Source organism: Phyllostomus discolor, chromosome 13, assembly GCF_004126475.2.
Source record: "Phyllostomus discolor isolate MPI-MPIP mPhyDis1 chromosome 13, mPhyDis1.pri.v3, whole genome shotgun sequence".
Taxonomy (NCBI): Eukaryota; Metazoa; Chordata; class Mammalia; order Chiroptera; family Phyllostomidae; genus Phyllostomus; species Phyllostomus discolor.
The window spans coordinates 66,292,074-66,317,679 of NC_040915.2; the positions used below are offsets into that span (position 1 = coordinate 66,292,074).

At 47.7% G+C, this 25,606-nt stretch overlaps 1 protein-coding gene across 5 annotated transcripts in view; it reads right to left on the reverse strand.

The window, feature by feature from the left end:
• Window positions 1-233: 233 nt before the first annotated feature.
• Window positions 234-25,606, reverse strand: part of ETS1 (ETS proto-oncogene 1, transcription factor) — a 128,505-nt gene continuing 103,132 nt past the window's right edge. For 3 of the 5 annotated variants that reach the window (XM_028527416.2, XM_028527417.2, XM_036014155.1), the window contains 3 exons: window positions 21,989-22,249; window positions 4,975-5,093; window positions 234-4,060 (listed from right to left, as the gene is read on the reverse strand). In XM_028527416.2, the coding sequence (XP_028383217.1) occupies window positions 3,845-4,060; window positions 4,975-5,093; window positions 21,989-22,249 (596 nt within the window). In that variant the 3' untranslated portion in view covers window positions 234-3,844. The remainder of the gene's footprint in view (window positions 4,061-4,974; window positions 5,094-21,988; window positions 22,250-25,606) is intronic. The other 2 variants (XM_036014156.1, XM_028527418.2) reach the window with 1 other exon arrangement.

Sequence of the window (25,606 nt, forward strand, 5' to 3'; positions counted from 1 at the left end):
TAGGAATCAAACAGATCTTTTGCTTTGCAGGACAACGCCCAATCCACGGACGCACAGCGGTCAGGGTAATACTTGCCTATGTTCTTATTGCTGTTCTCACTTTATTGGGAAGGATCCAGAGAGAGTGGCAAGAGGGAGGTGCATCCCTTCCCACGCTTACCTCTGATTGGCTCACTTGCCCCCCCCTTTCACACATGAACCAGACAGGAAAGAATCAAGCCAAATCCACGTGGTTATGAATGAATTTCTTTGTTTTTTAATTTCACACAGTTTAAAATACAATATGAAATCAGGCTACAGTATATAAAAAACTCTCCAGCAAAATGATGTGCCAGCATCAGCTACTAAAATAAACAAACAAAAACCCCCATAAGAAATTTCTTGCATTAAAAAAAAACACATAGACACTTACATCGCTACATCTCTAAGCTACCTCAGTTCTGGTTTTTAAAAAGCACCTGCTTTTCCTTTTTTTTCATCTTGCTTTTAAATTTTCAGCTTTTTAAAAAATATAAATTATATGAAAATACAAGTTGGAAAATAGTCAAACACAATATAACATCTTTTTACCCCTATATTTTTTTCAGCTTAAAAAAAAAGTCTTCTTAAAAAAAGTTCAATAACTGAGGCAGTATTCCTGATAGAGATAATTTCATTTTAATATATATATTTTATATATGTATATGTATACATATATTTATGGTTCCTCAACACTTCTTTGGAATGTAGGTAAGAGCGAACGCATTTATATAGACCCCAACAGAGAAAGCAGCATGCACAGCATGGCTAGAAGAGAGAGGGTGTTGTTTTCATCGTGAAGATTAGGCAGGTTAATGCTCTAAAACCCCGAGTGTTCATCTCCAAAGTGAGGAAGAGCACATCTGATCTTGGAATGCTACCTCCAGTCCCCACCGCCACAAAACCAGGGCTCCTCGTAGGGAAGTCCCCCAGCCCCGAATGAGGAAGGGCACAAAAGCGACTCTGAATCCTGCAGCCAAAACGGACGTGGGTTAAGGCATCTTCAGGAAAATAAAGGTTTCTCCCAGCTAAACCAGATTTGCCCACCCTTCCTCTGAAGCTAACATGTGTTTTTAAAAAGCATAAATGCAACAATTCTGTTGCATTTCCAGTGTATAAACCACCCGCCACTCTTCCTGGGATGGTCTCTTGGCCTTTGGACAGATAGAAAAAAAGCATCTGGCCAGATCAACAAGGCTGTCTTAACTAGTAAACTATCTATAAATACTGAGAACGGTGGACCTAGAGAAAAAGGCATCTTAGCGAACAGGCGGGCTGAGGAGCATGAGGAGGCACTTTCTTATATCTTAGCTGCTATGGAATTATTGTAGGAGTTAGACACTCACACAAGGGGAGTTTTCAGCATAAATGTAATGCGAAAGGTTGATGAACTGAGAAAATGATTTCATGCCGGGCTGCAAACAACAAGCCATAACTGATGCCCAGCCTTGATTCTACTCTCGCCCATCACTGAAATGTGGAAAGGCATACCTAGAAAATCCAGGTATTATCTCAGCTGCAGTTTTGCAAACACACACACACACACACACACACACACACACACACGCACACACACGCACACATGCACACCTTCGCCAGTGCCCAACTAAGATCACATAATCTACAAAAAAACAATGTAGTCCAACAGTTCTGCCTAACACTCCCTGAGCAGCTCTTAAAACAGTTCGAGAGCTTCATTAAGGCACCTGCATTTGGAAGAAGATCAAAATACACAGCTGGGCTAATTCTGCCTTTGCTTTCCAAGGAGACATTCCAATTTATCAGTATGAGGACACTCACGAATCACAGAGCTAAGTTCCTGATGATGCAGGTCTGCAAGAGGACCTGGGAGCAAACAATGCCCTTTCTTGAAGGTACGCTAGAAGGTTGTTTGTATTGTACTTCCAGTTTCTCAGCTAGAGCCCAGGAAAGGCCAGTTCTGAGAAGCCCATCTTCAATGCTTCTTCGCCTCTCTCCCTGTAGTCTGTAAAGCCGTCTCATTGTCTCCTTTCTCAATTGGGCATCTCTTTAATGGGGGCGGGGGGTGGATTCTGATTGAATTAGGAACTTGCCCTTATTAATAGATGTTGGTCCCTTCCCCTGCAAAACCCCCTTTTTAGATTACCCATCACAACTGCCTTAGTTGATTCAGTCTGTAGCAACATTATGAGGAAACTAAAATTGTATGCAAGCCTCATGGACCACCTTACTGTCTTCATTCAAGCTCCTATTCTTATGTTTCCTTTGCCTTCTAGTCATTCCTCTCTTCTGCAGTTTTGCCCTGCACTTACCCTGTGCCACGGGAACAGACCCAAGAGCAAGACCCCACCAGCAGCTGCACTATTCACTTTGCATGCTCAGTCTCACCGGACATCCGACTCAACCAGCGTAGTTAAATTCTTCAAAGGAAAGCCTTGCGCTTCTCCTCCCAAAGACAGCCATGCCCCCTTTGACTTGTATAAGCTCCCTTAATTTCCATCGCTCCAAAAACCCAGTGAGTCTAAATGGCCTTCTCAGACACTCTTCAACTCATGTCATGTCTGCTGTTACTCTTTCACTCCCCAATCAGAAAGCTGCACGTTTCTCTGCACTGAATAACAGAGTGGGGGTGGGAGGGAAGCAAGAAGTACGGGAGGCTGGGAAGAGTAGACGTAAAGGAGAAAGTGGAGAGCATTAGTTTGGAATGACACACATTCAGGACTTCGTTCTCAAGACCTCAGGGGTAATGCCCGTGCACCCAGCTTTTATTCCAAGTCCCATGTTACAGGTCCAGAACCAATAAAGAACAGAGTCAACGTTCCTCCTTCGATATCCTTTCCATGACGTCAACAGTGCTCCCACATTTACTGTGGTCCCAAACCGGGGCTGGCAAAATACATTCAGTTCAAGACTTAATGCTTCTTAGCTCAACGTTAAGTCTAAACCCCAAGAATCCACTGATGACAAATAAGTAGAGGGACGTGATGAAAATATTTTTAAATGACATTTGAAATTCACACGCACAGTTCCCTTGTTTCCAAATTGACATTATTTTTCCCTTCATCTACACAGCCACACGCATTTGGGATCCCCGAGCTCAGTGACAGCACTTTGCATTTCCAGTGGGGTCTATATAAACAGCTTTCTTTCACCGCGACAGAATCTTCAGTTGGCAAATGAAAACAAACTTGCATGATTTCGCAATACTGAGACCACCTTAGAGCTTAAGACGATTTTTAAGAAAAAAAAATACTGGCACAAAATTTAATAAAATAAGTTTTAACACACACACACAAAAAAACAATTTTGGGCCCTCCCCAGTGAAGTCTAAAGTTCTTCATTTTAAAAAGTACAGTAAAAGGTAAATAGTCCTTGGGTTTTGTGCACCCCCCAAACAAAATGACCTACCCCACCTCTCTTTTTTTGCCCCCCCCCCCAAGACCCAGAAACAGAAGCAAGTTAATCGCCTTTCATCTGTCTCATGACTCAGGATGTCTCAGTTTCTTTTGGTGATAAGTTCATAACTCGAGATTTTTATTCACGGATGATTTTTATAAACCTTTACACACATTAGTCTCATCATCCTCCCTTAAGCCAGATTCTTCAAGCTTCTAAGAAGACCTTTCTCTCGTGAAAATTTGCCCCACCCCCCCCAGCAGTCCTGCTCGCCTTTTCCAACGACGCACAATAGATTATAGCTGCAGCTCGCCTAGCTCCCACCCCTGAATGTAAAAAAATGAGTTCTGGAAAATTAAAAATAGAATAACAATTAAAAATGAAGAGTCCAACCGACGTGGTTGTTCTTGCAAATGTCTCAGCAGGGGTTCCCTGGTCCCTTTGGGGTCCATCACTCGTCGGCGTCAGGCTTGACGTCCAGCATTGCGTGCAGCTCCTCGGGCGTGTACCCCAGGAGGCTCTGCAGGTCACACACAAAGCGGTACACGTAGCGTTTGCCCGCCGTCTTGTGGATGATGTTTTTGTCATAATAGTAGCGGAGGCCGCGGCTCAGTTTCTCGTAATTCATCTTGGGTTTGTTTTTCCTTTTCCCCCATCTCCTGGCCACCTGAAATTTTAAAAGGGGAGGGAGGTTAAAAAAAAATCTATCAAATAATCCAAATAGACATGTTTATGTGCCTATTCCCATTCATGGTGACCTCTGATCTTCAAGTAAATCAGTTAAGAGATTCATGTACATGGAAACTATTTTTCTAACCTACCCCTTCTGAGTTGTAGTTTTCAAGGGTGGGGTACGGATGGCAATAAAGGTGATTGTCTACACTGATGAAAACACAGACCCTGAACTTCTATCTAATGGAGTTAAAGTGACAAAGGAAGCAACACTGTAGACTCTCTTCTCTCCCTACGTTATTAAGAGAATGGCCCTGCTTTGAAAGCATGAAATCTCATGTGGGGGACTTGGGGAGCACTGCGCTACAATCCTACCTGCCTCCCATCCAATAGTAAGCATTTCTGCGTCCTTGGGCACAATTCACCCATTGTTTCTGCCACAACAGAGCATGTTGCTTCTCTTCATTTTTTTATCCCCAGACTTGGGCAGAGCAGAGAGCAACCACTCAATGGACATTTGTTGGATCAAAGAATGAATTAATGAACAAATCGCACCGATGTTCCAAGGCCTCTTGAATTGTCTGGCCCCTTTCAGATTCACAGAGCCACGGGGCAGGAAAAGTGCTGAGAGGAGGCAACTCACATTTACGAAGGGTAGTATACTATGTGCCTGACATCCTTTGTGCGTGTTATCAATTAATCCTAGAAAACAAATGGGCAATGTAGATACTTTCTCTATTTCTCCAAATAATGACACTAAGGCGCAGACAGGCTAGGTAACTTGCACAAGGTCACAAAGGTAGCAAGTGGCAGAGCTGGGATTGGAATCCTAGAAAATGTCACCAGACTCACACAGCCCCTTTCCAGAGTTCCCTCCAACATGGTGCTCTGGAATCACTCCCTGCTTACCTCATCTGGATCAGAAAGCTTGAATTCCCAGCCATCTCCTGTCCAGCTGATAAAAGACTGACAGGATTTATCAGTGAGTAATTCCAGAAGAAACTGCCACAGCTGGATCGGTCCGCTGCCTGGAAACACAAGGCATCGTGAACCATTACACCGGATGCGCAGAGCTCGCAGCCATGAACCCCGGGAGAGCGCACTCCCTCTGCCCTCCTCTCTGTCCCTCCAGCCAGGAGAAGAGGGAGGCAACACAGAGCACAAATGCTGGAGGCGGTGCTAGAGCTCACGCAGACTGAAAAGGTGAAGAAGTGCTAACCAAAAGAATAAAGAAAATCCACTTAGACAATATATCAATGACCTTCCTTTGAATGGCTTAAGGGTCGGTCCATTTTTATTGCTAAGCAAACTCTAGAAAAAAAAACTACGGTCCCTGTCCTCTGAGATATTCTAAGGCAGCATAGTCTTTTGTGCCTTTAAAAACTAAGTCATTTGCCTCCAGAAGTAACAGAGGTATTAACTAAGGAACGTCCTTGCCAGTTCCCACCAGAAGTCAAACCTCATAAGCACCCCTCTATATAGGCAGCCTTTGGCCCCTGAGGAGCAAACGAGAAGATTACTGTAACAAGCTTATGCAAGAAGGAGTTAATTGGGTCTTAATATTCCTCTCCACCACCATCCTGTCTTCCCACGTCACAGGTACAGGCAAGCACCCAGGCAAAGAGAGGAAAGAATCATCACTTTGTGAGTAATTAACTTGCCACCCGGGAAATGCTCAGAGGTCAGGTGGTGCCTATCTTCAATTCTTTATGGGTTCAGTATATTCTAATTTACACACACACACACACACACACACACACACACACACTTCTCTTGTCTCAGCCACCAACACTGCCCAAATCTTAGTTCTGGAAAGTCTGACAGTGTTCTGACAGTCCACTTATCATATGCTAAAAGATTCCTGCTACATGGATTTCCTCTGAGGATAAGTGTCTACTCAGAAACGACAAGGCTGCCAGTGAGTCCTGTGTGACTCCTGAGTGCAGCCAGGGAGACAGAGACCCGCATAGCTGTCCGCACTGCGTGGGCCGGGTCTGCATGGTGCCGAGGACACCGCCTCAGAAGCCATCCAGACAGAGCAGGATGGGGAAACACCCAGCCCGTGTCCATGAAGGAAGCCTGGGATGCTCTAACTCACGTAGAAAAACTCGACTTTTTGCAGTTCTAACCCTTAGCCCGACTTTCAAATTTGTCTGATCCAAAGTGAACTGAGATTCAATAAGGAACAAGGTTTAGGTTGGTTCCCTTTCCATCTGAAAAAGAAATGTCCTGTATAGTCTATCAAGATAATGCCCTGTTCCATCTTATACTTCAACAAGGCACGCCCATACCCATCACGCTGCTCGCTCCTAAAACCCACTGCCCGTGCTTTGTGCTCCTCTCTGGGCACAAAGCACAGCGGTCTCACTGTTCCTGTTCTATGGGCGTGGAAAAGGAGCTCAGAAAGTCTGTGTGGCTTTGCTCCAGCCACTGTTAGAAAGTGGTGGTCCTGGGTCTCGTGGCCAGGCCTTTTGACTACAAGCACGGGGCCAGCTCGACAGACACCTGCGAGGAAGCAGTGCCGGGCGTGCGCTGTGATCCGACAGTGAGGAAATGCTCCTTCAGTAACTGCTTCCTCGTGGGGGTTCCCCTGCTCCCCCTCTGCACACCCCCAGCTACATGGAAGAGGATATATCACTGCCTCGCCCTTCTGAAAAGGCACCTTGAGCTCTTTAAAACCATCTTGCAGGTAGCCTAGGCTACATTCAGCCAAGGCCTATGAAACCAATTCACATTAGAAAGAACAGCCCTGCGTACACGCCACTGAAGACTCAGCCTCATCTGTTTTCACCCCTGGTTGAAAAACCACTGAGTGTACAATGTAGACACATTTGCAGGTTTCTTGTAAACTGACTTAAAGTCACCAGCTACTACTCCCTGCCTGGGCTCACAGGACTAAATGTGACATTATATAAGAAACCATTGAAAAGCCACCCTGATGGGCAGAAGGCATCAGAAAACAAATCTCTATTAAGAAATGTTATGGAATTTCTGGTGGTTAAAAAAAAAAAGCTTCAAGACCCCCTGCAACATAAGAGGCTTCCTGATGGAATATTCAACGACTATACGCCCAACAGGACCCCTGAGGACAAACAGAGAGATCCACTGCCCAAAATTATGTAAATGAGCCCTGGAGTTGGCAGTCCTCTTGTGAGCTGGGTCCACAGACCGCAGAAATAGGACAGAGAGAGGAGTCACTTTAAGGCCCCCTGGCAAAGCAAAGCTATGATTTATCGGGCACAGTATGCGTCAGACACGTTGGTGTTGCTGTTTCTCTCTTCTCACTCCTCACAGTAACTCTATGGCATAGCTGCTGCTGCTAGCGCATGTGCTCTCACCATGTCACAGCAGAGAAAACTGGTACCCAGTTGGGTCCACTGGCATTGGCCAAAGCCACTCACATCAGAAGTGCAGTGGCTGTGACCGGAACCCACGCAGTCTGGCCCCTAAATTCTTCAGTCAACACTACATCGCCCCAGACAAGACCAAGCTGGGGGCTGACATCCACTCTGCCTGCCTGGTCACACTAATCCAAGGTCTTCTCTTCCTCACGTGTCACGGCAGCCACAGGACACAGGACACGGGACAGCCCGTGGGTCTCCCAACTCTCAACAGCTAGTGACCCTGGTGTCCACCTCCACAGGTGACTTTTCCAGCCCAGTTAGTGAGGTCCCTTTGTGGCAGCTGCTCACACCATTATTTCGCTCTCCTGCTATTTACCTTCAAAGCTCTCTCACACTATTCATCTTAAATTCCCTGTGGGGAGCAGAGGGCTAGTGACGCCGAGATCGGGAAAGGGAAGGAAACACCAGGCTTCTACCCAGGCAGGGCCCGGAGAGACAGCTCAGGAGCATGCACCCCACCACCCGCCGCCTCTAAGAATGGGCTGCTGGGAGGCAGAGAAGGGGGCTTCCGTTCCTGTCTGTGGAGCCAGCTCCTAGAGGAGGGGGTCGCAGCCAGAGGGACTATGGCTGGTTTTCCTGCCAGTGCCACTCCCTGAACTGAAATGCCCGCATCACAGGCTGCACCGTCCTGCGACAGCTTTGGACCTCTGACCCCGGACGTCTGTGTATAGAGCTGGGGGGCAGGGTGAGGCCCTGTCTGCAGGGGTTTTCCTCGTGGTGAGTTTACCTTTGTTCACAGAGAACATCAAACTGTGAAATTCAGGAACTGGGAGCCCGAGTCGTAGACAATGGTGCTCTCTAACTCTGCTTCAATTTACACCAAAGGGAGGAGGAACATTAATAGGAAAAGCAGATGCCTAAAGAAAGCACAGGAACTGAAGGGGAAGGAACGTCTCTGGTTCGGCCTCACAATAGCGGAGCCAAAATAGCGGTGACATCAGCTCCAGGCTCTTTCCCCCGATTCTTGAAGAAAACTCCTGCAAGCCCACCCAGAGCTAAGGAGCACATAGAGCTCTCGGCCTGGGTTTCCTGCCAGGCACTGCCCACCCTTCAGAAAGCCCTCACTGGGGAGCCAACTCAAAGGAATCCACGACTCTTCTCGGAGTCCTTTCTAGTCTCTCTGAGCTGCCTCCTCGATGGCCCCGCGGTGTGGGGAGCAACAGAAACGGGAAGGGCGAGGAATCTTCTCCCAGAAAGCATGTGGTTCCAGGGGGGCCTGTTCCTTCCCTGGATTTGTGGACAGTCTAGCCCAGCAGCCTCTTTCCACAACAGTGTGTCACCCTCACGTCGGGTCTGGAAGGGCAATTCAGGGCCACGCGGGCGCCCACGCCTGGCGGTAGCTGTGTCTGGGGTTGGCAGGCACCCTAACTAGGCAGCCTCACCATCAACATCCAAGTCCAGGCCCACAGGAACTTCTCATGCCCTGGAGCTGTGGGAACACCCTAGGCCCACACTCCTAGGGACAGGCTCTCCCAGGAGATGTGTCTGTATTGCTCCGTGCAGCACCCCAGGGCCGAAGGGCTCCATCCCTTGTCCTTGCTCCAACATATCCTAAAATTGTCCAGCCTCTCCCTCCTTCTTCCTGCACGTCCTCTCACGCCGGGGCCCAGCCCCATCCACCCACCCACCCAGACTGTGGCCCTGATGACCTTTGTCCCAGGGAGCAGAGAATGGTACTAAGAATAGTGCCAGTCATGGGAAGGGGAGCTCACACACTAAATGTGACTCACAATGGCACCCCTGTCTGGGGGCCCTGAGGCCGTCAACGGCAGCCTTCACCACGCTGCCCTGGGTGTCACACATCAGGAATCCGGTGGCATCACTGGGAGACTATGCTTCTCAAGTCGAAGCTCTGAGCCACAACAACAGAGGGGTCCCTGTTAGAAGGAAGTCTCTCTCCAAAGAAGCAGGGAGAGGGGGTGGGAGGGGGAGAGCACCACACACATTCACACACCCGCCCCCCACTCCCTGGGCCTCCACCCCCTGCAGTCTGCTCCCTCCTCCCCCTCCTCTGGCTGCAGCAGGGGGATTTCCTCTGACTGCTTTGTTCTTCTCAGCCTCTGGGCAGGAGGAAAGCTCCTAGCACCACAGGACAATCCTGATTTGAAGAACTTGACACAAGCTCAGAAGCAGACATATCAGGTGGGTACCTGGAGGCGTCCCAAGCCGGCAAAACAAATTGCAAGAGAATGTTCCCCTCCAGAGAGGACCCTCAAGGCACTTCAACTCCAAAGCTACAATCTCTCTCCCTGTCCCTGTCCCTGTCCCTGTCCCTCTCTCTCTCTCTCTGCAAAGCTTCAGTAAATTCCTACTGATTTTGTTCATATTTTTTAAGTCTCTTCTTGTCAAGTAACTGGATGGCCTGCCAATCTATCTCACTGAGAGATGGTTATTTTTAAAAAAAAACTGCTTTTTTGCTTCCTCGCTCTGAGCCTAAGAAGTGAGCTACTTAAATAAATATACAGTGATGGGCTAGAACAAATTTTTAGTAAGATGCTGGCAGTAATAATCCTTTCAATGTGGTCATTTGTCAGTATCTTTCCTCTCATCTTCTAGGCTCGGAGGTTGCCTACCCACGTTGATGAACTCACTGTTCATGAATTCAGGGCGGGGCTTCCGTTTTTCCTTTTCATTTCAACTGCGAGTCCTCACCTGTCATCTGTGCCCCTAGTGCAAGGTGCACAGAGAGGAGCGGACTGCCATACTGGGCGGTCACTCTCGTGGGCTGCCTCCCACTGGCTCGCTTACAAGACCAACCCGATGGTGTGCTGTGTCCATCCTTCACTAGTAGAATATGTGCTCCAAGGGCAGGCAGGGGCTGTGTGCTCTCACTGCTGAAACCCAAAGCCTAGAATGTGCCTCACCCACCAACACCCCCAGTCACAAAGCTACCTGCCGCTTAATGACCCCCGTGATCAGCTCCCTGTACGCATGGACCGTGCCTTGCCAATCCCACCTTCTCAGTGCCAGCCAGGTATGGTGGCTGGTGTCTGACAGCGCTCATTCAACATTCACTGAGTTGTATTCTAAAACCATCCTCCTCCGAAGAGACGTGTAAGGATTGAAAAATCTACCCAAATGGCTTCTCTCTCTTAAACTATATTTGGGACCCAACAGCATGTGAGACTCCAGGCTCTGTTTCATCAACATGTTCCCCAAAATAAAAACTGCCACACCTCCTGTCCTTTGGGGATTAATTTGCTACTTTGAGAAGCTAATCTCTTTAGCTTGACTCTCAAAGTCAAATCAAACACTTGGGGGGAGGGGGCAGGGCACCACATTTATTTTAACCTATGAAACTCTCATGGTTGGTCGCCCTTGCAACAGGGCTGACTGTGCCCGAATAGCACACATCTGCCAGGTGGTCCTAAAACAGAGGAACGAGCCTGCCTGGCCCCGCCCTTCCACCCAGGTGTCTGCCCACAGCCAAACGATGATGGCGAAAACAGAACACTCAAACCCAGAAATGACCCACCCATATGTTCAGAAGCTCCTTGCGTGCCACTGCAGGAGTTCCCAACTCGGAGGGTGGACTGGGTGACCCCAGGGGCTAAGCATCACCCCGCTTTCTGCCAACCCCCTTTCTAAATCATCATTCACCAAAAAAACAAAAATCCAAAATCTCTCTATTTCCCTGAAGTCCTTGTTAAATGAAGTTTAATGACAAATAAAACCAAAAACAACCCAACAGTGTCTTGCCCTGTGGACCAAATGCAGCCTGAAGCTGCACAGATCTTCTGCCTGAGAATGAAAAATTCAAGAGTTCTCATTGCTGATTTGTTTGGGAAGATTTTTAAAAGAAAAGACAGGGTAGGGATCGCTTGCTATTTTGGCTTGCCTTTGTATCTATTGGTGTCTTTTCCTATTTCTTCTGAGTCATGCCCTTCCTTTGCCCCAACCCTGACCCAATCTCATCTCATCTCCAACACGGTCCATGTTGAGTACAGTCCATAACAGGCCACCAGGCCTCAGTTTAATGAGTCACTGTGAGGTCAGTATGTTATCTATATCTGTTCCCTTGTCAATGACTAGCAACTAAGGGCAGCAATAAGTTCCTCTCATTCAACTCAGAGCCACAAAAACACACTCTAACAGGTACTTGAAGAACACAGGAACATAATGATGTTCGAACCAGCATCTAATAACAGAAACAGGTTAGAAAAGAACTCTATAATCAATGAAAACCACCCTTGGAAGTCAAGTCCATGTTGCTGGCATGTGAGACTAAAAGACAGGAGAAAACATTAAAAACAGTAATAAAGCGTGTCGAGCAGTGCAGGACTGAGAGATGACACCAGACAGTTTCCTATAAAATTAAAGTATTGACACCCTGGTGGGCAAGCCCAAAACGGGGAGTCAGTGGTTGAAGGCTTTCATCCAAATATCCCCTGATTCATCTTGTGATCTTAGACAGATTAACCTCTCTGGCCTTCAGTTTCCCCACTCCTGAACTGTAAACAGTGATCCCTGCTCCTTCCTACTTCAAAGAGATAGAAATTAAGTAGCCCCAATCATAAACGAAATACATATATATGTATATGTGTGTATGTATATGTATTTTACCATAATATAGAGCAGTTGCAAGCAATACAAAATACAACAGTGAAATTAGATGAAAAGAATGAAACAACAGAAAATACATTTTTCAAAGCAGACTTTTCAAAGAAAGGCAAGAAAAAAGATGGAATGAAAAGAAAAGAGCAAAAGCTCTACACGAAATCAATTATTCTTCCAAGAATTAAGTTGTCCTTTTTATGGCAACTTTGAAAAAGTACAAGGTTGGAGGCAAAAAAGAAAAAAAAAAACAATCCAAGTATATAAATGTGAAATGCACTCAGCATCGTGGATAAGCATAACCAGTTGAGATCTGTTAAGGCTGGGAACTCTGTTCAGCACTTCTTGCTCGACCTTGCTCTACCTTGCTCTACCTTGCTCTAACGTTGGGAATAACTCTGTGCAGTTCTTGCTCTAACTCAAAGCAGGGAGGCACACACAAAGAGCAGATGCAAGCTGCTTTGCAAGTGAAAGTATCACAGACATTTATGGTTTGGGGAAATCTTGGCCACAGACAGACTTAGATCCTCTTTCCTCCAATGTGCTTCCCCCCCACACCAATCATTTATGCTCCTCACCAAGCATGCTCTACCTAATTGTTATGGAGGGCTGACCAGGGGCGCTCAGCAGCATTCCCCACAAATGTCTGGAGCTGGGCCTACAAGTAGACCCTGTCAGCATGAACCTGAGGGGAAGCATTCAGTCTGTCTAGCCATTAATGTCCAGGACGGGCTGGGCCCAGCCGAATGGCCCCAGGCTGGCTACGCTGCCCCACTTGGGACAGATGGAAGTGATGCTCAGCTTTGGGCCTGAGAATATGACAGTTACATGCTTTAGTGTGCTCAGAAAAGACCCTTGTTTTTGCTTGGCCTCCTCACACCTGCATGTGTTCAAGTACACATGTGTGGTGGGGGTGGGCAGGCAGGGCAGGAGGAGAAAGAAGACTGTTTCTGTCTTAAAGGGGCAGCCTGTATTCAAATGCACCCACCTCTTTCCTCTAAACCCAAGAACTCTGTGTAACCACATTCAACCTGCCAGTCAAGACACTTTCCTTGGACAGCGAGCCAGTGACACTCGACTCAGGAAGTGGGTTTCCTTAGAGCTTTTTCCTCCTGATGTCTTCTAGGTACTGATTCTTTTAAGAAGCTGTGAGAAATAGGTTAGGTTTGGATTTGAGAGTACAGGGTGAGAATTCTGTTAGACGCCAAAGAAATGCTTTTTCTAACCAATGTCAAGGTCCGAAGAAAATGTCTTCCTAAGTAGCTAGGTTACAGGAGGAAAGAAAGATGTGTTCACTGATGAGGATTAGAAGACAAGACCCGAGAAATCGGAAGCCTTTTCGCAGTAGCCTCGCAAAGCAACCTCTGGAATTGATTTTCTCCAAGGGCTGAAGTGTCATCTGTATCTCAAGGATGAGAGAAATAACTGGTGAAGCATCTTACAGTTCTTCGGGAGGTGAATTAGATCCTAATGATCACGTGAGCACAGGGTTTTTCAAGCATTTACCCAGCAAATAATTTCCAAACACCCCTCAAATGTCAGGCATGTAGCCAGGTGGGCTTGAACTGCAACACAGAATATGAACAACGGTATGGAGCTAGCAGAAGAAATAGTTTTTTTCTGTTCCGCCTTCGTTTGATGCACTGAAAATTTAGAGGAGGCCAGGCCGAGAGTTAGCCTTGAGAGGCCTTCATAAGAAACTGTCCCCCCTCTCAGCTTTGAAGGTCACACACCTCCACATAGCCATGCCCCGTGCGGACCTTTCCAGCAAAGCGAGTCCCATCTTTGTCTCAGAGTTCAAACTTTCACATTCACTCACCTTAGAAGGACTTTCACTCTCATTATCTCTCAGGGAGAGGTGAGTCACACATAAGACAGTGCAGCTGGTTAGTCACAGCCAACAATGTGCTGTTCTCTGGAGCCTATCATGCATGGGCCCCCCAAGGGCATCGGATTGGCCTTGGTCTTGGATCCTGCTGTACACCTAACTAGCCAGGTAAAAAAGCTGTACTGGTCTCTTTGACCACCTGCATCTGTTAGCCAGGTATGACGTGCGGGTCACATGCCAGGTGGCAGCCATGACAACATGATGCTCAGGTGTCTTGCTGTAGGAAGCATACAAGACCAGATCTACCATGTCCCCACCGAGGCAGAGATGCCTAGGGTCTGTTCCAGCCAAGGATGGAGCATGGAGGACGCACGGGCCATTCCTGGGAGATGCCCCGCTCCTCCACTGGGCAGCGTGGGCTGGAGGATGCCTCCGAGCCTGGCCAAACCCCTTCTGGAACTGAGCTGCAGTGGGAGGCTCTTCCCGCCCACGCCTCCTTCCTTCCCTCTCTCCTTTTCCAGGTAACAGACCTGCAGCAAGGCCTGAAGGCTCCCCTGCCTTCCTTCGCTCTCTCCCACTTCATCCATCACAGAAGCCCCCCCAATAAGTTTATTTCCAGTCTAAGCTTGTCTTGACATCTGCTCCTCAGCACCCCCAAACACGCACATTGCTAATATCAGAAGCTTTCCTCCTAACTGCCTCGCACTGTGGGAAACTTTGAAAGGCATCTTCTTTGATGTTTGCTGTATGACTTTGGAGTAGACCCCTTTCCCCCCTCAGGACTCTAATTCCCTCATTTGTACAAAAAGAACAGAACCTTTCTCATGTGGCTATTGGTGAGAGGTAATAATAATAATAACAATAACAATGTATATGAAAGAGCCTCACACACAGCAGGAGTTTAACACATGCATGAGTTAGCATAATAGCTGAGCTGACCTGTCTGATAGTAAATATCCACTGTACCCCAAGACAGTGCCAGCAATTACTGGAATTCTCTAAGTAAAAGATGTTTCCTGACCTACAGGAATGTAGAATGACATCGGAAAGACTGGCAGGTTGGAGGATAACACGAACAGCAGTCCCCACGAGCACCCAGAGAAGAGAACATGGCCCATGTACAGCCCTACCTGTGGGTGCTCCCCATAACCTCATTCACTTCTTTCTCCCAGCAATCCTGGCAGATAGCGCCTGTCATTATTACCATTTGGCAGACGAGAAATATGAGGCACAGAGATGTTACCATGTCCAAAATCACACAGCTAGTGTGTGACAAAGCCCGGACACGCTCAGGCGTCTGGCTCCGGAGTCCATGTTCCTAACCTTTACATGATCAGCCCCTAAAACATAATTGTGGTCAAGCCGCATCGAGTGGCCACCCTCCAGCTTGTCAGCCTGGACCTGAATTGGAGGGCAGATGGGGCGTGGGTAAGCCTCCGACCTGCGGGCATCACCTGGAAGTCACTTTATGGAGGACAGGGAGAGGTGCGGCTGCTCTTGCATTGAGTCTCTACACTGAGGAAGCACTCTTTCCCCAGAACAGTGAAGACTATCCAGGAAGAGAGGGAGGTGCCAAGGGCAAGGGCAGGAACTCGCGGACATCTGGCCCGGCCTGGCCCGGCCTGGCCCGGGGGAGTCTCCCGGGCCTGTTGCTAAAGGCAGCGAGGACTCAGCAGCCTGACTGAATTTTGCTCCATAGAAACATTTCACTTCAAAGACAGAAAAGGTGGAGCTTCACGCTGGAGACAGAGAGGAATTCCAGAACAGTCACCACCCAGTTCCATCATTCGCAGTTAGAGTTTGTTAAAGGAACAGTGACCAAAAAAGTGTGAGCCCTTAGAGATTTCCCCTAAAATAGGCAAGGGGTGGGGAGGGGTGTACTTGGAAAAGATGGGCCAACTCGTGAGCCTGCTGCCACCCAAACTGCAGGCCCCGACTCGGCCTCAGGTTGCTGGAAACAGCACCAGGGTTTGAGATGTATTTTATGAAGTACATGGGCCTCTCCTGCCCCAGAGGCAGCTTGCAAGGTGCTTCTGCAGCTGAATCCAGGCAGTGAGGTGGCTGAGCTGCTGTGGCCTTCAAAGGCAGCAGACGAAACAGGGAACCTCTGCCTTCCACATTTTTAAAAAAACCATTTAGAAAAAACAAATTAAGAGCGAGGCCAAAGCCTCCTACCACGTGATCTTTTCCTGCAGGTGGCAGATGATTAAGAAAAACTGTCACCAAGTGAATCAGGGGAGGCAGATGCAGAGACACTGCTACTTGGGCAACAGAAGGAGACTTCTCCTCCCATCCAGTCCAGATCTTTCCAGAAGTTTGCCTCCAGAGTGTCCCCACCAGTCTCATTACTGAAGGGCATGGTAACCCATTACTCCAGTGACGCCCCCAAACCCAGTGCATGCCCCGCCTAAGAACCCACATGAAGCACAGCCCAGAGATCAGAACCCCTCCAGCTCCTGAGACGCCGGCTGGCGGCAATGCTCCATTTGGGCTGAGGGGTCTGCCGGGCTTCTTGCCGTGGGCTAAGGACAGGGGCCTCTGAGCCAGGAACAGGAAGACACTCCTTTCTGTGCCTTTCGTGCCGCTGTCTTTCTCATTCCTGAACTCTCTCCCTCCCGTCCGCCCACATGCTGCCCAAGGAGACTCCACACTGAGACTGTGATGGCTCCCCACATGCCCGCCCGCAGCTGGCTCCGCCTGGCTGGGAACTCTGCACAAAACGGGCATCAGAATTCCCTGCCCCCTCAACAAGGGGGGTTCCTTCTTGACTGGAGTCGATTCGCTGTCTCCTACCAACAGCACTTACACAGAGAGACTGCATTCCAGGTTGGCTCGGGGAATAAGCCCCAAGTTCAAAAGCTCTACACTGCTCCAAATAACAATCCTGTCTTAGTTTAAAGGTTTTTAAGTCTCCGGTACAGATTCACACTGCACCACTCATTTTCCTTGGTGAGCCCTCTCCCCTCCCTTATCAGCAGCTCCGGCTCCTGCCCAGAGTTTCCTCAGTTGTCGTTCGTGCCTGAGTACAGTGAGATTATTTTGTAATCCAGCTTTCCTGCAGAAAACTGTGATTTCAGGTAATGCTGCCAAATCTTAGCTTTTATTCTGAATTGAAGGGCTTTGAAGTACTTCCTTTTGCAGTCAAGTTGTTTATTTTCAAGAACGTGTTTTAGCAGTAGCTTTGGGTTACTGACCCCTAAAACTCAGCTGTGAGAGAGAACACCCGGGTTCTGGGGGGACCCTCTTATTGGAGGACTCCAGGCCAGCTCCAGCGCCACCAACACAGTGGCGAGAAGATTCATTTCAGGCCGGGAGCACTGTGAGAGGGCCTAATGGGAAATGCATACGGCTTCTTTCTGTACAAGACTGGCACCTTTTCTCTGTCTCAGGTCAAAATATTTGGGAGCTGAATTCCAGTGTGTCCCCAGTTTAGCCTTCAGGGAACTGAGGGACTGTCCAGTCACAAACCTGCACAGCGCTGTAGCGCGTAATTCTGTTATAGTTCAGAATGGCTTTGCACCTAGCTTTCTTCAGGCCCCAGGATGACAAGGGGACCCTCACCGCTTCGTTCACAACTGCAATTTAAAGGTGGGGATACACCTGGCTATTGACAAGGGCGTTCCCACCAGGTCGGCTCAATAACAACAACCACAGCCATGGGAAGGACGGATTCCTTATCAGTGGCAATGACTGGCAATCCAGAATGCAGGTGGATAAAGGCAATTTACAGACCAATAGCTCTGGACTAAAGCCAAAGACCAGCCCTGCCCCTCCTCCATCCTGCTAACTCACGTGCGTGCAGTGCTGACTAGTGACCAGCAGGAGACAAGGCCCCCGATCTGCTCTAAGGTGATAACTGAGATAATAGCCAATGAGTATTTCCATTCCTTGATATGGAGGAAAAATTTGCATGCAGGTGAGACTTCTGGTACTTAGGATGCCATTCAAGAGCTACCTTCTGTGCGGACTGCAATTAGGTGGCCTCGAAGAAGTCACTTTTTATGCCTCCACCATCTCTAAAATGGGGCCGGAGGGACCGAGAGAATACTATTTGACAATCTAGTACATGGTTGTATATCTACTGAACCTGAAAAAAAAAATCAGAGGCGCCCGTGTTTCTCAGGGATCCGGAAAGCATTTTGCTTAGGTCTGCCAGACATAGAAAACACTGGGCCACTTGCCTCAGATTGTTTTCTTAATTCAGTGGGGTTCATCATGCATCTTCGAACGAGAGAAAATGGAGCTGATTGTATCAGTCCGATAACCATAAGCAGTTCACAGTAAGGTAAGAAGGTACATTTTGGCGGAAGCCAGCGTTGCATTTGATGTATTCTTAACTCAGCTAACAAGCAGGCTTTCAAGCCACGTTATCTGCCCCCACATCTTGACCTAATTTAACAAGTTGCCATGGGAGCCCAGAGAAGGTTGATGCAATTTTCTTATCTTTGGAGGAAGAGTGTAACTGTGCAAGAAAATGTGAAAATTCAGTTTCTAACTGATTTCCACACTTACAGTGCAGTAACTAAGACATCGTATGAAGAAACAAAAGGCATGTCTTTGGAGCTGAGAGGGATGAAGACCTGGACTCCTGCTATTACAGCAGGAAGAGGGATTCTGTTCCCAGCTCAGTGAGTCTACGCATCCGCCCTTTCGTTCAGGCCAAGGAGTGGTGGTATCAGCACACAAGTGCTCCCACTGTGTGGCCACCCATACTCTGGAGCAATCAAATGGTTAGGGGGGAAAAAAAACACAAAAAAGGAAGGCAGGAGTTGAGGTTAAAAATAGGCATGACTTTTACGAGCAATAAAAAGCTTTGCAACACTTATATGACGCCTTCCACCTTCCAAAGTACTTTTTCAAACTTTGGTGCATCTTAACACGACCGCATAAAGCCAGAGACCTGGTTGTGTTCCCGTCGCCGCCGGCTCTTCGGGTGGTGGAGGGGGCTGAACTGTCTCTGAAATGTACCTGAACATGTATCAGAAACGTGAAAGGGCCGCGGTGAAGGTAACACAGCAAGGAGCCACCACCTAGAATCAGTATGCAGTGTGGGCAGGAGACTTTCACCTGGCATCGGGCAGAGGAAAAAAGCTATCTAAACGTGGGCTGCCCCCCACATGCCTGGCAAATCCTGACCTTCATTCAAACCACAGAAGTAAGAAAATTCAATCCAAGCCTAAACACAATTATAGCACATTGAATTTGACAAGATACTGCACCCTCAAAAGCTTCTGGCACTTATCTGCACTCCACATGTGCCGGGAACATTTGCTGAAATAATTGATTTGTTACAATTGGGCTTTCCCCCCGCCCCAGGTCTAGCACAAAGTCTAGCACTTATTTGTTTAATTAATTGATTTGGTTGAATTACATTTTCACAGATCTTCTACCACCAAGATAAGGATGAACACTTCCACTTTGCTAAAAGTAGAAAAGGGTAGAAGGTGAATTTGCCTAAAATCACACAGTGTGTTAGAGTTGGGAGGGGGCACGGAGGACTTCTGTTTTCTGGAGTATTGTTCTCACCGTCATGTGAGGTAGTATGAAAAGGTAAATGTACAATTATAAAGGAGAAACAGCCAAATGCTGAGATCCTTAAAAATGTTTTTCTTTTTCTTAATTCAAATGGCTACTTTGGGCTTTGAGGCCTGTAATTAATAGTCAGCTTCCCTTTCCTTCCACTCACTGCATGTTTTATTGCAGGGGAGGAAGGAAGGAAGGAAGGAAGGAAGGAAGGAAGGAAGGGAGGAAAGGAAGGAGGAAGGAGCATTAAAAACAATATATCCAGATAAGGGATCAAACACAACTCAGACCTCCAGGACATATTTGTATTTGTGCTAAGAACTTTTGATGCTTTTATCTGTTTGCCCCCAAGTTTGGATTGCCTGAAAAGCCTCATGGTGTTGCCATGGACAGCCTTTTGGAGTTGGCTATCTCAACAGCTCATGTCCCTAATTTGTACTTCACACTCATTCCTAGTCCTTAAAATTTCTTGCATCTCTTTCCCTCTCTCTTTAATACTTGGACACTTGGAAAGATCCCCCAACTCTCAGACAATTCTTGTCAAGATACTAACATCATCTTAGGCAAAACCCTTTAAGTCGCTTTTGTAGACTGTTAGCTCTGCAAGCTCCTTCCGTGGAGAAAACCCAGTAGCTGACACACGCAATGCTTGGGGAGAAGTTTCTGCTTGAAGTGGAAGTCAGGCCTGTCCCTTTCTGGAAACACCCAGACCTGGGGCAGTGCCATCATGGACCCTTACCAGAATCTCACCCCAGGAAGGCCGACCTAAATCATGAGGCTTCCTTTGGCCAAAACCCACACTCGAGGACTTAAAGTCAGTTTACTTAATCCCATGCCCCACAAAACTGCCCTAACTTGCCAAATGGACAGCATCACATATGTAGCTAAGGGAGAATGATGAAAACTGTCATAGGTGAAGGTTTATGGTTGTGGGCGTGGATGTGGGTGGTGGTTATACTGGTGATTATGCAGAGAGAACAAAGACACACTGAGGAGGAACGAGGCTGAGGATGTGGTCCTGGAAGTGAGGGTGGAAGCTGCAGAAGGCTTGGCCTTCAGGCTCGGGCAAGCAACAGAGCGTAGTTTTGTCTGCTCCTCAAGAACAGAAACAAGTGTGGCCAGTCAGCGTATCCAACCACGGTCTAGTTCTTAAAACATCTACAACTTGACTCATAACTACAGAAGCCAGGACTTTCGTACATCTTGAAAGAGACTTAATGTACTTTTCCTCCTTCCACATGTCATTAACAGAAATGGGCAAACTTTCTAAAAACCTGCTTTCTGGAGATGGAAAAGGGGTCCCTTCCAAAGTAGCAAGTTCCCACACACTAGTGACTTTCAAGCAAGGACCATGGGTGACAGTGTAGAAAGGACAGAGCAGGAGACTTTTCCTTAAGTTCCTTTCTAGCCCATGACTCTATTTATAGACCTTGTCACTCCCTGAAAACACAGACATAATTCCTGAGCCCCTGTGCAAGCTCTGAACCGCACTCAGAGACACGTGGACTGCAACATAGAAGGCACATTCCCGATCTTCAAAAAAGGAGCAATTTCTCTAAGCTTTGGAGTTGTTCTCAAAGGTCAGCCGGTTTCTCTAGTAATCACTGAGACTTCACTGACATGAGATTAAAGATGTAGCACGCTCCTCAGATCAGATCAGGCTGCTCTGCAGAAACACAGCCTTGGCTGTTTATCTTCATCCACACGGAGGGTCCCCCACATGGCAAACGCTCCAGGATGGAGTAACTCACAAGAGAATCAAGGCCTGGACCTCAGATGAGTGATCAATGAAAACTGTGTGAGCTGCACTCACAACACAATTTTGAGCAAACACTACAGTCTTACAGAAAGGATCTGGTCACTAAGACTATAATGTTCCTTGGATATTTCTCATATACACACTCCAAACGTTTCCGGGGTGCTACAACTCACGTGGATAATCAATGGTTGTGCACTATTACCAGATGCTCAGTCAAAGCCCACGTTCTGAACATACATCTTCCTTTCTCAACTGTCTTCCTTCACTCACCACTACTGTAACTTTCACTCCTGGAAGAAAATCAGTACCAAAGCCAAGCGAGGAGAAAAGTTTCCTAGATAGGCCAGGCTCCGACCGAGTTTAGGGTGACAAGGACACGTGTCTGCTTTGAACAGCCACCTGATACATAGTCTCTGCACTACAGAAGAGTCCGGACTGTGGGCTGTTCAATGACGCCTTCAAGAGATGCTGTTGCTGGTTTTGTATTTAGAAAAGCCTCCAGAGAGCAGACGGGAAAAAGTCCCTTGGTGCTCAGTCACCAGAGTTTCCAGAAATGCCAGATGAACACAGCTCCCTTCCCTCAGATGTGGAAAAGGCCCCAAATATCAGTCGTTCCTACCACTTTTGGAAACAATCCCTCGGGACAGAATGCTACTGTTTGCTTCCAACAATCAATGGCGAGTCATAAACAGAGTGGCTTGAGAGACTGACCGGACCTCTTGGAGTCTTCTTCTCCCCGCGCCCCACCACAAGGCAGACCTCAGTCTCGGGGAATATGTATGTGCACAGGCCTTCCGCGGAGCCCACCCACAGCCACATGCACACAGAGGCTCAGAGGCAGGGGCAGGCGCCTACCTGTGTAGCCAGCCAGGGCAGCAGCAGGAATGACAGGCTTGTCCTTGTTGAGGTCAGCACGGTCACGCACATAGTCCTTGAAGGTGCCCTTGGGATTGTGGTTGGGCAGGGCGGCTGGATAGTCCTCGGAGTCGAAGCTGTCATAGGAGGGGACGCGCTGCAGGCTGTTGAAAGATGACTGGCTGCTCCAGGACTGGGTGAGGCGGTCACAACTATCGTAGCTCTCTATGCTCTCAAAAGAGTCCTGGCCCCCGAGTTTACCTGGAGGTGAAGGAGGAGGTGGGAAGAGAGCAAGGGAGGAGGGGTTGGGAAGAGACAACCGTAAAAACCCTCTTCGTGAGGACAGACTGCTAATCAGGCCCACAGGAGGCATGGAAGAAGGGAGAGGCCGAGGGAATGGAAGCTCGTGGGTCTGCTCCGGGGCGGAGGGGTGGTGCTGGCTGCAGTTTAAGCGCCACTGCACTGAGCTGTCTTGTTCTACGGCTCCCAGGACAGAGACTCGAAGCCAAGAGCTGTTCGTGCCTGTCAGAGGGAGACAGCAGTGCTTGGGACCTCAGGAATCCTAGAGCCAGAAATCACAAAGCTGAGAATCACACGTTATTGTGGGGCTTCTGGCTGATCTATTAGACTGAATGAATAAACGAAGGAATCGGAGCCGCAGCAGATTCAACTCCCTCATCCACCTCAAGCCAATGAGATAATTTCCAAAGGCCCCATTTGGCAAAATATTTTGGTCACAAGAAAAAAATTCCATTAGACTAAGAGCAGATTGACCTCCCTTGACCTTGGAACTAAAGCGCTATTTTTTAGCATTTTTTCCAAATACTATTTTAAAATGAAATACACATACTGCCTCTATGTCTTGTCTCTTCAAATAGGGAAATAACTTATGAGATGCTTTTTCCAGGAGATTTAAAAAAAAAAACACTATCACTCTTCTAAACAGAAATCCATACTGTTTATTCTCTCCAAGTACAATTTTGTACTTGAAATTTATACTTCAATGGGGAAGTGTGAGCAATTAAAAAAAAAGGAGCTGACGAAAGTTATTAAGGTCCACAGCAATGTCAGAAATCTTTCACTCTGTGAGTTGCTTAATGCATTCTTAACTGACCACAAGATCATGCAAGTTCATTAATTTCCCAAACCAGGTTATAAACAGCTGCTATCATTGCATAATCCTTCCAAGAGAAATTTCCATTGGCAAAAATGCCATTAAAAGAGGAGGCTAAGAAACACAATTTTTGGAGGAAAATGCATCTGAGAGCTGAAAAGGCTCACAGGAGTATTTCCTACGTGCTACTCCCACACACTTTCTAGGCAACCTAAATCACACCCTGGATGACTGAAGTGCGACACCAGTTCGGCACCAGTCACAAGGCCGAGGAGGTGACCGATCCGTGTGTAGAAACACCTGTAAGTCAGCTCTCAGCTGTTCAGTGCTGGCCGAGCTGCTGGGGGGTTTAAACCCCAGAAGGAGGTTGGCCCACACAGCCCCATGCTAGTGTGTGTTTGGCATGGTCTCCCTTTCCCTCCTGGTGGAGATTGGCTAAAACAATGAAATTCAAACATTTAGTCTTGGTGTCCAAGCCAAAATTTAATAAGGAGAAACTCAGTTGAAAATGTATATCTCTTTTTTAAATCCCAATAAAAGGCATTTATTTACATACGCAATTTTTGTATAACCCTCTTATCCCCTCCAGTGCTGCTTATAAACAGAAAGGCGGTTAGTTATTCCTCTGCTTCTTCTTCGTCCTTCCTCCATTCGCCCACTCAGAGAAGCCCCATTGTCCAGGAGGCAAACCCAGGAGCTTCATGGAGTTACAGGCCCTGCCTACCCAGTCCACAGTCACATTTACAACTCTTCAAAAAGGAAGGAACTGCCCCTCCCAGAAATCCACATTAAAAGACAACAGCCCGCAACCAGAATGCTATGCCCTCTTTTTAACAGGGCGGTGTATGGCATCTCATAAGAAGGTGCTCACTCCCACCGGCTATCCATCCTAACCCAAGTCACTCGAGGTCTCTGTGAGACAAACACACCAAAAGCCTAAGGAGGGAAATTCATATTTTCCTAAAGAATACCCCACCAAGTCACCAACATTTAGGAAACATTTGATACTTAAGCCTGTCTGGAATGATTCTATCTCTATCAGCCACTTTTCTTGTGGGATGGGCACAGAGACTGGAATTTCCACAGCAGACAGGTGCATTTCCAGAGTCCCAATGAGCAAGGAAGGACACCACCCTGAGCCTAACCATTCTCTGCATCCTCTTGGACAGGAGCCAAATGCCACTCTGTTGAGAGCTGCAGTTTAGAGCAGTAAACTGCTTTCACCTTAGCTCAGTCTCACAATCCCAGAGCTAGGAACCATTGTTTCTGGGCATTTTCTGCAAAAATGGGTTGAATCCAACTGGATTAGACACTTGGTTGTGTTCCTGTGCTCCTGCAGAGAAGCACAGGTCCTCAAAGACATCCATTGGCCAACTTTTCTGAGAAATGTCTCAGCAAGGTCCTTCCTAAAGCTATCTGACTGCACCAAGCAGACCTCAGAGCACTCAAAACAGCAGATGGGAGGGGGGGGCGCCCAGAGACTCCCTGAACAGACTAGCACAATGACAGTTCTCAGAGTCTAAGTAAGTGGGACAGAGAAGCACTTTGTACGCTATAATGCAGTGTATAAATACTATTCTATTAATAATAATCAGCTAACAGTAATGCTTTCCATCTAGACCAATCATACCGTGCCAGATTCAGTCAGCCCCCGACACAGGCCCTGTGTGCAGCACCGCTGACATGCAGAAAGCAGCCGTGCACAGAGCCGTCTGCGCCTCAAGTTCGTGTGGTCTGCAGCTTGGTGTGAGGGACGGAGAATGAGGCCAGAGAGAAATACCTCATGTCCCTTTGTACGGGTCATTATCTGCTCCACAGTTATTAATTTGGGGTTGGAGGAGTGGTGGGGGCAAAAACCAAGAACCAAGAGAAGGCAAGGAGGAGACAATTACACAAATGCAAAGCCAGACGCAATTTAAAAGCATGTGACAGATCTACCCAAAATTACAACATGGCTGAGCCCCAAACCCACAGGCTCAGCCTCATCACATAGATATACAGAAAGACCTGTAAGAAAGTTGTTCTAGCGCTCTGATCTGCCTGAGGGTTTAAAAGATACACAAGCACATTTGTGTATGTATTTAAATAGACATGCATCCAAAAATAAAGAGAGTCAGAAAGGGGAAGGCGAGCTGATCCCACCCATCCCCTTCAGCATGAAACACAAACACCTCAGGGCCAGAAGCAGCAAGATTACAGGTTCTGAGTTTGATAGGGACTTTCCCTGTGCAGGGTCTGCTGCCTGTCCTGAGGCTTCTTGGGAGGAAGTGTGAACCGGAACACTGGAAAAAGACAACAAGGCAGGTGGCCCAGGATGCCGACGGGTGATTCTCCAAAGTAAAGATGCCTTCGCCCACCCCCCTGCAAGTGCCTCGGAGTAATGGGGAGATCACCGAGCAGAAGTCACGAGCAGGCCAGCCAAGTCTGTCTCCTGTGACCAAAGTCCTCTGAGCCCTCAGAAGGGCTTTCTGCTGTTCCTCTTCCTGTTTGTAATTCTTTGCCAT